The following is an 11,791-nucleotide window of genomic DNA, read 5'->3' as shown; positions in this document are numbered from 1 at the left end:
TTCCTAGGAATGTATAACGGATATAATATAAGTACCCGAGTTTAATGTTCAATTATTATTGTACTAAAACAACACGGTTATTACTTTGCTAGAAACTAAGTAGTACATACTCACAGTTTATATATTAATTGATGTGTGCTTGTTGTTACCAAAATTATACATCTGTAATATTATTTAATGACAACAATTGACGTTTAACGAATTAAAATGAGTAAATGTGTCGTAATAATACGCATTTATTAATAGGTTTATAAAATATTTATATAATAATAATAACGATAGCTGGTAGTAACAAATTGAATATAAAATATTCATAATCCAATTTCCAAGCACCCGATGAAAAGATATGATATTATTTCATGAGTTTATGACTAATGAGGAAAACTTAATAATATTATCTATATCTTAATATGATTACGACTATTTAGTTGTGTGCCGTTTCAAAATCGCACTCTTCTTTTTCCTTAATGTTAATCAAGCCCCGAAGAAGTGCACGGATCAATGGGAACGAAAAGCATCCGCATGTGGACCTGTAATCGTCCGAGTGCATGTAATACAGTTGAACGCCTCCAATATGAGTAGTCCGCAAAAAATCACCCTATAATATTATAATAAACAATAAACAACATAAAAAGTCGATTGATAAAATGTACAAAGCGTGGACATTAGTTTTTTTTATAAACAAATACTTACATTTTGTCTACTTAAAAAATCCCAAACTATTCCAAAGGATTATTGGTCTTAGTATAATATCGGTGTTTTAAAATACTAAAATAATTAAGAAAAATGCGTATTCCTATTATAGTTCTAAAAATTAATAAAAGTACCTACTGGCCATTCGGTCATTATCTACACATAGTCTCTATAAGTAGGTACCTACTTATACAAATACAATAGAATAAAATGTACTTATAAAGCCTATAATGACTACCTCTGATATTAAAAATAAAAATTTTAAAAAGTGGAGAACTAGATTTTGCTCTATATTGGTCTATTTTTTTGTGGCTCATCCGAGTTGGGTCCCGAGTACTATATATGTATTTTAGATTCTGAACGAAGTGATGAATGTATTGATTTTACAATGATGTTTTTTTTTTTTTTTTTTGTGTCTGTGTACAGCATTACTAGTCGAAATAATGCTTCAATTTCTAACTTTGGGGGTGGTTTCCGATGTAAAAGTGAATATCCTTGGTGCATTATAGAGGTCAAAAGTAAACATTTTCAAAAAAATTGAGAAAAACAACGAAAAAATGACAGAAAAACGGGAATTTTTACGCAAAACCAAATCGATTTTTTTATATGGTTGTAATTCAAAAACTAATCACTGTAAATACTTGAAATTTTATGTTAGTTATATCTATATACAGTTTAATTTTCACAAATTTTTGAGTTATTTATAGACCACTGAAATTATCAATTTTTTTGAGAGTGCCGGTAAAAAAATGTTGGAAGACCAAAAAAACTTGAAAATTTAATACAAGGTTCCTTATGAGTTGTTCTTATTGTAACTAAAAAAAATTTAAAATCGTAAGTCACAATTTTTTTTTATAAGCGTTTATAGTTCAAATTATTACGAAATCTGTCGAAAAGCGAAAATTTGCAAGTATAACTAAAGATTAAAAATACAACATTAAGTTTTCTATTAGTTTTCCTTCAAGATATAGAGAAAACTCGAAACATCATTATAGGAAAAATTTTAAGTGCGTTTGAATTTTAAATTTTTACGAAATAGCGTAACGATAACGATTTTAAATATTTGTAATTATTCAAAAAGTATAAGTCGTAGATACTTGAAAATTTTAAAAGTTATTAAGATTGGAATTTTTTTTATATGATTTAATTTTCAAAATATTTTGACTTTTTTTTAGATATTTATATACAACTGAAATTTTCAATTTTTCTGAAAATTTTCTTTTGAAGTGTCGATAAAATTTTTTTGGCCCTATCAAAATACTTGAAAATTTAATACAAAGTTCCTCATAAGTTATTCTTATAGTGATAAAAAAATTATAAAAATACATAGGCACAATTTTTTTTATTAGCATTTGAAGTTCAATTATTGACTTAATACGTAAAAATTACGGCAATTTTCAAATTATCTTAGATAGAAATTCATAAAAGTTTTTCTTTTTAGATCTAAGATTTGAAAATTTAATACAAGGCTCCTATCATATTTTTACAATAGTAGTTGAAAAATAAAAGATATATATGTATATATGCATAATTTTTTTTTAAAAGCATTTAAAGTTTGAATTTTGACAAAATACGTAAAAATCACGAAAATTCGCAAATTATTTTAAACTAGAAATTCATAAAGTATTTTTCTTTTATATCTAAGATTTGAAAATTTAATACAAAGCTCCTAACATATTTTTACAATAGCAGTTGAAAAATAAAAGAAATATATAGTCACAATTTTTTTTTATAAGCATTTACAGTTCAAATTTTCACTAAATACATAAAAATTACGGCAATATTCAAATTATTAAAAATTTAAAAATTTGCAAATTATCTTAGATAGAAATTCATAAAAAATTTCCTTTTTAAATCTAAGATTTGAAAATTTTTAATAATCTTTAATATATCCTAGACAGATAAACCGTCTCCGTTCAGAATCGTTTTTCGTATACAATGATACCTATCATTGCATTCAAATTTAACCTACCCTAGTCAGAGGTCCACCCCACCCCCAATGTACAGCAGAGCGATACCCACTTACCCGCTTTTTTTTTTAAGCTGTATCTATATTTTAATACTTTCAAAATGTATTTTTTACAAGACTGGAATATATACCTACTTATATATACACTCTACTAATATACTATAGGTAGGTTAGGTAGTTAAAGATAATGAAAATAAACGTTTCAACTTGATATATTATCTAGTTCTTAGCTATTTTGTTTAGGTGCCGTAAATATTAAAAAAAATTTTTATGGTTGTAAATCAAGTTATAAATTATTCATAATTAACTGTAAGTTGTTTTAAAATTCAAAAAGTTATCGAAATTATTTATATCATTTAATATTGATTCACAATTATTATTTTTTCTACGTACCTATGAGTAATATTTTACACGCTGATACGCTCAAAAAGTCTAAAATATTGTACTTGTTTAGTATATAAATTGAAACAATCATTATAAGAATTAGATACCTTTAACCAAAGTTCTTCAGGTTGCGCAGCACACCATGAGTCCCAAGTGTTCTTTGGTTGTGAACAATACTAAACACACAACACATTTTACTATTGTTATTTTTATATTAGCTATGTTTATGTTAAATGTTTACAACTATGACTATTGACTATACTATACTATACTATACTATACTATACTATACTATACTATTTAGTGCAACTATTTTACTATAATATTTTGTTTAAAAAAAACTACGTCCGGGAAAATAATATAGTGTATGATCACGAAAATTAGAATGCAATTATTTAAAAGTGAATCATATGCGTGAAAATAAAGTGTGGTGAAAATTGATAATTTTAGATAGAAAAACACCTTTATCATCACTTTTTTGTCTTCAACAATTCAATGTCTTGGTTTTTGGTAGTTGAAAAATATATACCAGCAGCACCCGTTTATGACGACGTCCTGCCTAATATGCTCATTTTTACGAGTTCTTAGACTAAGTCTTAAGATTTCAACAATATTAAATAATAAATAATAATATTTATTATACGAATTCCCACTTAAGACACTTTTTCAATTAGTCCCCAGGAGATTGCTTTAAATGGTATTTAATGTATTAGTAAAGTTAATAATAGGATAACTTAAATTCTTTAGGTTACGAGTACAATAAACCATTAATGAAAAATGTATAAAATATTGTGTACAAATTATTACAGTTAATTTATTTATATTTATATTTATTTTTATTTTTACATGTATTGCTTAAACTTGAATATGAAAATAATATTTATCGTGAACAATTTTATTTTCATAGGTACTCTCAAAACTTAATGTTAATACACTTACCTCTTCATATGTGTATAGCTTTGAATTACCAATTTTATTTGGAAACAATTGTATACCAACTACGAGTTTCGACATATCAAATTTGTCATCATGATTGATATGCTTGATTAATGTCTCAATTATACTTTTCTAACAAAAAATAAATAATATTGATACAATAGTTGTAAATTAATAAAATTATATTACAATCATGGTAATAGTGTAAAATTGAATTTCGTAGTTTAATTTATAGTGCATTAGTTTTAAAATCTTAATTATATATTATATACATTTTATTTACTATAATACCAATTGTAAAAAGTAAGTATCTACAATTTCAATTGTAAGTTTGAAATTGACAAATTAATACAGAACTTTTCTAAATATAGGTAATTTAGTAATTATATTCAAAGGTACCTACTTTATGCTTGGAAATTAAAGAGGTTAAATACATTTTAAACTTTGAAACTCTTACCAACATTTTGTAGATTTTATTATTTCATTATGTTAAAGTAATATTATTTGCAGGTAAAAATTTGATAAATTAAAATTCATTAAAAATAAATAAGTCATCAATATAACATACATTATAAATGTTAATTATTTGTTAAGAAAAATAATAAAAAAGTAGGTGTAGGTATGTTTTCTTAAAATAATCAAAAAGTGTTATGAAAAATACGTAGAGGTAATACTTAATGGTATGATTAACAAATCAAACTTACAAAGCCATTTTTTCCGTGTAATGGAGAAGTGCCGATAAATTTGTAATCCAATGAACATTTTACCATGGAAATTGATTCGAATGAATACCATGTGACCAGCGGATTTAAATTGTTGAATGAAGTAAAACCTGTTTATAATTTATAATTTATAAAACATAATATAAATGAAGATTAAGTGATGTTATCCAGTTTAAATTTAAAGTTATAATTAATATATTAAGTTAAATTGGTATTATTTACAATTTATATGGATAACAACTAAAATTGTATTCATTAGTATAAATAGATAATGCGATTAAGAAATATTTTAATAGGTATCTAATGAGTATAAAATTATTGATACTTTGATGAATTTGTTATACTGTATGCTAGTAGTATGCTAAGTTTAAAGTGTAATCTTAAATAATAATATACTGATTAAATTGCTTTTGGAATCATTTTTTTGGATGTAATGCTAAATATAATTAACGTCAATGGTATTGCAATGTTAAATGGTTATTAATCATTAATTTTATACACTCATTCTAAGCAATTGCCATATTAGTTATTATTTTTTTTATTTTTGTAATTAAATAATTTTAATATATTCAGTTCAAAATAATTATAACTATTTGATATCTTACAAATTTTAAAATTTTATTGATGTATGTTATTTACTTTTTGTGTTCGACAGACCGTACATATTGATGGTTATGCCAAATTTTAAATTATGATTTTTTTTTTCTGCTTCATTTTGTAGTAGTTTAAAGAATTTTATTAGATTATCCATCATGTGTTTATCTATTTTATATCCTACCTATAACAATTTAAATGTTTAAACGTTTTTATAATTCAGTAATCAAAACATATTAATATTGTATTTAAAAAACGAATACACATGTGTTGTGGACCTACTCCTCTAACTTAATCATATATATGACATCAGGAGTGTTGCCATTAGGATGGTTTCTTCACTTTACCTGGCTGTAACCTTCTTTTTTTATCACTTAAGCTGATTATAAAAAATGTTGTATAGATTGTTTCAACCAAATAAAGTACAAAGAAATAAAATAAAATAAAATAAAAGTTATCTATTATTTTAAGAATACATTTGGGATGTTTCTTAATTGTCTAGTCCCTGTAATATCATCATATCGTAATATATTGTATATTTATTATAATCTATTATAATACCCGATAAATAATGATATGAAACATTATAACTTACTCTTACGATTCTATCTGACTCGGAAGGTAGTTAAAAACAAGTAAGTAGGTAAATATTAAAAAATAACGTTTATATATATTTGGTATTTCGTTAATACCATTTTTTTTTGTTCTGTAATATTTTATTAAAATCTACAAGAAAGTCAAATAAAATTGATCTTAAATCAATGTATTTAAATGCAATGCTTTGCTTACACTAGTGACAGTAAAGCAATTTTTTTTAATTCTATGAATTTAGTAGTACGTCATTTTGATATAATATGTAATAAGTACATTTATATTAGGTATATCTATCAATAACGTATAAAATATACCTACATTATATATCATATATTATGATTTAAATTTATTCCTATTATTACAATGTTCTCCGTGAGTTGATAAACAACAGTTGGAAAATATTAAAAATACATAGGTACGCTTTTTTATCACTGTTTAAGTTAAAATGTCGACAAAATTATTATAAATTATTTAGTTAAAATATCTTAGATTGGCAAAACCTCCGCTCGTTTTTCGTATACAATGATAGTATATCATTGAATTCATATTTAATACCATTATAGTGACTCACTTGTAGCCTACTTAGCAGCAGACAGGGTTGGGCAGTATCTTCGATACAAGTATCGTAGATACGTATCTTAGATACAATTGTATCTTGTATCTTGTATCTCGATACAATTATATGAAGTACCTATCGAGTATCTTGTATCGTGATACATTGTTAGTCAATGTATCTAGTATTTCATAAAATAATTTATGGTGCGATACAAGATACAATACAATTCTGGTTTTATTATCAAAATAATAATTAATAAGAAATAATAATTAATGATCCAGAAATTAATATTCTTATTTAATATTGTAGGTTGTTAGAAATAATTGTTCAACCCAGTACCGATATAAATCATAAAATACAGTTACATGTGTGATGTATATTGTATAATATATATATATATATCTGTGACACACGTACATTGAATTGGACTTTACGTCTGTACCTTATTAGGTATCCATAATTTTGTATGATGGTGTACCTAATAGTTACTACTTTATAGTGAACCTTTCACGATAAAGTAGGTAATGAACACGATTGATTTGTTTTATTACTAATGTATTATTATTACTGAATAAGTGTCAGTTTTTATTATTTTATTTGTCATTCTAATATTACTTAATGAAGTGTTCATCCCCATAATTTTTAAAAATCCAGTGACTAATTTTATTAAATGTATCGAGTATATAGTATCGCGATATTCAAAAGCCAAGTATCGAGTATCTAGTATCGCGATACTCCAAAGCCAAGTACCTATCTATAGTATCGCGATATTCCAAAGCCAAGTATCTCAATATTCCTTTTTGAGTATCTTGCCCAACCTTGGCAGCATAGCCATATCCATTTGGTAGCTTTTTTATGGGTAAAACGGTCAAATTGAACATATTTTTTATAAGTAACTATGTTGTTTTGGTTTAAACTGTTTAAAGGAATGAAATTAAAATACGTTGTTAATGTTATGTTTTTTAATTTAATTAGAAGTAATACTCTACTTTTTGACAAAAGTTACTTATTTATAATTTAGTATGGCATAGTCAATAAGTATCCTAAACTTCAAGAACTTAGGTTGTTTTATTAATAATTGAAAGATTCCAATTATATTTTAGATAATAATTATGTGTATATGCGATCAGCTAATCGGGCCTCGCTGCGACTATGGTTTTATACATTTATACATTAATTGGCTTTTCTTTTGTTACTCAACATGAAAAGCACATTTGATTTGAATTTTTAAAATTTAAAATTCAATCACTTTTAAAACATTAGTTACAATAATGTGTTACCTGGTAACAATTCATTTACGATAAATTCGAAATAAAATTTTAAGGATTTATAATAAACAAAATTATTAATTCATACCGATGGATGTAAATTTGAAAATTGTATTCCATCGATTTTATATCGTATGACCGTGTTTATTATATCTTTTACTAAAATATTCAAGTCTCTGTGATTTAACGCATTTTTCCAATATTTATAGCTCGAATATTGCATAATGACGATGATAAGACTTAAGTTTTTAAGTGAATGTATTTCAGTCAGTTGATCTATATGAATACAAAAAAAAAAAAAATTATTAAATTATTAATTTTTGATAAGCTTTTTTAAAATTAATATATATCTAATATATTATATACTTCTCATTCTTTGTCCCAAGTGTACTCGTTGTTTTTTTAAAATTATCGGAGTGCCAAAAACAATTGCATGACAAAAGTGTCCAACAAAACGTTTTTGTACTTTTTTGTACATTTTAAATACATCTCCCAAAAATGTACAATATATGCGTGCATTACCATCAGAAGGGTTGAATTCTCTAAAAAATGTCGCTAGAATACAAAACTAAATGTTAAAATAAAAAGATTATCTACTAATCATAGTATTTGTATAAATTACATCATCCTTTTGGTAGACCATTAAATATGAATTATTAAGTATTAAACATCTTTAGTTGTATTTTAGATGTGTAGTATTATTGTCTATGATGTAAATATATAATAATTGTAGAATGCATGATTACTGTAAGTACTGTAAGTTTAATTGTCTGAATGTTAATATTGGTTGAAATCTGAAGATAATGAAAATAACTGAGTAATTACAATAACCTAAATAGTAAATATTATACTTGCCGTTGACCACTTTAACTAGAGTTAATTTATTTACGTAATTTAATAAACTATAATAGTAATGTGCACACCTTAGGTCTCTGTATCGAAACACTGTTGTGGTAGTGACTTTAGATTGTTTTTGGGTGAATAATGTCCTGGTGTTTAAAAAACGGAACGTACGGTTTTACTCGTTTATCTATTTGGTTGAAGATATAAATATATAATATTATATTATGTATAAATGATAATCAAATGCATTGCTTTATAAATTGGAAATCGAACTCATATATTATAATTTATAAGTAAGTATTCTTTAATACTTCAGCCAAGTTTTTTTCAAAAGTAGTGATTGGCAATTTTTAAGAAACTTGGAAGTTAAAATATACTTTAAATTACTAAAGGATTAATAGAGCTCTTAAATAACAGTTATTTAAACTGCTTATACTAGACAACTTTTGTATTTTACCTTTTTTCTTATTTTTTCTATTATTTTTACTGTCCTCGCTTAGCTGTTCATTTTTGATTTTTACGATTTCAACATTGTCGATAGGAGATTGCGTCAATTCATTTCGATTAATTGGCTTCAATGGATATTTTGCATCTTGAGTATTTTCAGGTTCAAATAGTTGAGCTATTTCTAGCTGTTCATCATCACTAGTTTCTAGACCAATTTTCTTCTCATCGTCCGCTACAGTATTGTTAATTTCATTTTCAGGTTTAAATAGTTGTGCTATTTCTGGCTGTTCATCATCACTAGTTTCTAGACCAATTTTCTTTTCATCGTCCGCTACAGTATTGTTAATTTCATTTTCAGGTTTAAATAGTTGTGCTATTTCTGGCTGTTCATCATCACTAGTTTCTAGACCAATTTTCTTTTCATCGTCCGCTACAGTATTGATAATTTCATTTTCAGGTTTAAATAGTTGTGCTATTTCTGGCTGTTCATCATCACTAGTTTCTAGACCAATTTTCTTTTCATCGTCCGCTACAGTATTGTTAATTTCATTTTCAGGTTCAAATAATTGTGCTATTTCTGGCAGTTCATCATCACTAGTTTCTAGACCAATTTTCTTTTCAACGTCCGGTTCAATATCTTCATATCCATTAATATGACTATTATTCTTCTCAGATTTAGTCCTTTTAAAGATTTTACCTGATACTTTTTTGTTATGATCTATAGTATTTATGCCATTTTCTTTAGTGTCAATATTATTCTTTTCATTTTCACTAATCTGAGGAATTGTATTTCTAGTACTCATTCTTTTAGCCAGTTCACTAAATACATTATTTTGTTCGGCTTTTTCATCATTAATCGTTGGTACGTTATCCACATTTGATGGAATAGGACTTGTGTCTTCAACTGCGTTATCAATAATTTCATCAGAATGTTTATGAGTTGATTTGATAGGCTCTTCAACCGTTTGATTGCTAACGGTAGTAACAATTAGTATTAAATAAAATAAATGTACTAGGGGAATCTCAGATAAAATAAAAGTCTCCAATATCGTCCACATGTTTATAACTACAACTGATAATTGTTTTGAACATCTGTATAATAAATTAATTTAATAGTAGGTAGGAACATTATTATAGTTTAATGAAGTTTAGTTTACTTTATGAAATACAGGCTGTGTTAATATGATAAAACATACCTATATGCTTTTGAATTATTAGAACGTATTAATTATGGTTTAATTTACCAAATAAATGCATCTATTCTAAATAAAAAATATTATGGGAAATTCAATAATAAAATACATATTATGTTTACATGACATATATGTACATTGTACATAATTTAATGATAATTATTGTCAATAAAAATCATTTTATAATAAAATTGCAACTTATTCACTATGTTCAAAAATTTTATTTTAATAATAATGTTATAAAATCTCGTGTGGCTTGATGGGTGGCCTCAGTCACTAACGTTTTCTAAAGTAAAGCATTTTCCGTAGTCGCTAATTCCCGGATGTGAAACCGGGAACGAAAACAACTATGCATTTTAGTGAAAAATCTTCGTCTCATATAATATACGTGTTCCTTACCAATCGTATACCCCCTCTTCTACAGTATAAACCGTGCCAATTACTATGCAGTCAAAGCTTTTAACCTAAAAAAAAAATGTAATTAAATTATATTAAGTATCAATATATAACTATTAAATGTGTCTTGTAGACCTTAAAAATGCTTTGACCTATATTGCATAGAAGATTTTTGTTAAAAAAATAGTCCATCTCATACAATTTTTAATCTACTGATATGTAGTGTGTACTTACACATTATCATCATATTTACTTAAACTGATGAAATCTGCCCATAAAAAAGGGGCTCAGAACATACAAATATATTATACTACTTACATGAAATGTAATACATTAATTAATATAATTTTAAAATATAATAATAATTGGTTTTTATTATTTTAATTATAAAAAAATTATACATTATATTATATTATGTAATGATAGTCAATACAAATATTGTTTATGTAGGTATAAATAAAAATATATTTTGTACTATATATATATGATATTTTAGCATGTCTATATATGAACTCCAATAATGCAATTTATTCTGATTTCAATCCAAAAAAATTTAAAATTACTTATTCTCATATTCTATGCGTACAAATTGGGTCCATTTTAATATTTAGCAACCACTTTTCAATTGTTTATTAAATTCAAAACTTCACAGTAAAAACGACTGAAATGAATTAAATTTACTATTTTTACTAATTCATTATATAGTCTTATGGATTTGATATGTGGAAAAACATTTGATTATTGAAGTTATCAATAAAATACAATACCTACCTATTATTGCCGCTATCATATTTATTTTCGATAAAATAATTGTCGACTGTAGGCAAATCGGGAAAATTGAAATTGTATTAGAAAACTGGTATAATTTGTCGGCGCACTGAGATGTCGAAAAATTAGACTGTTAGCAAAATGGAAATGTTTTTAAAATATTTTTAAACTGGTAAATTTATAGGCGAAATGAATTGTAAGCGAATTGGCATTCGGCAAAGTGGGAATCTGCTGCAGCAACCCTAGAGCCCAAATGAAATGATTCATAAAGCTATTCCACCTTTATTTTGTATTTCAGCCATATCAAATATTTATACTTAGCCAAGTATGCTTTTTTCTAATCATCAATTAGTATTGACGTTTTTATTTAAAAAAAATTATAATTTATAATGATATGTGAGTAGGTATTATATTGTAATTTATAGTTA

At 25.2% G+C, this 11,791-nt stretch overlaps 1 protein-coding gene across 1 annotated transcript; it reads right to left on the bottom strand.

Moving 5' to 3' along the window:
- Nucleotides 1-219: 219 nt before the first annotated feature.
- On the bottom strand, nucleotides 220-10,104 carry LOC107168211 (uncharacterized). Its single transcript, XM_089222906.1, has 8 exons — nucleotides 9,017-10,104; nucleotides 8,083-8,271; nucleotides 7,805-7,992; nucleotides 5,344-5,482; nucleotides 4,687-4,814; nucleotides 3,986-4,114; nucleotides 3,154-3,222; nucleotides 220-598 (listed from the first exon to the last, which is right to left on the bottom strand). The coding sequence occupies exons 1-8, from the start codon at nucleotides 10,062-10,064 to the stop codon at nucleotides 425-427; spliced, it is 2,064 nt and encodes a 687-aa protein (XP_089079032.1). The 5' UTR covers nucleotides 10,065-10,104; the 3' UTR covers nucleotides 220-424.
- Nucleotides 10,105-11,791: the final 1,687 nt, after the last annotated feature.

The sequence above is a fragment of the Diuraphis noxia genome, unplaced genomic scaffold (assembly GCF_037042655.1).
Source record: "Diuraphis noxia isolate RWA-SAM2 unplaced genomic scaffold, SU_Dnox_SAM2 contig0003, whole genome shotgun sequence".
Classification (NCBI taxonomy): domain Eukaryota; kingdom Metazoa; phylum Arthropoda; class Insecta; order Hemiptera; family Aphididae; genus Diuraphis; species Diuraphis noxia.
This window is presented reverse-complemented; position numbering and strand designations above follow the sequence as displayed.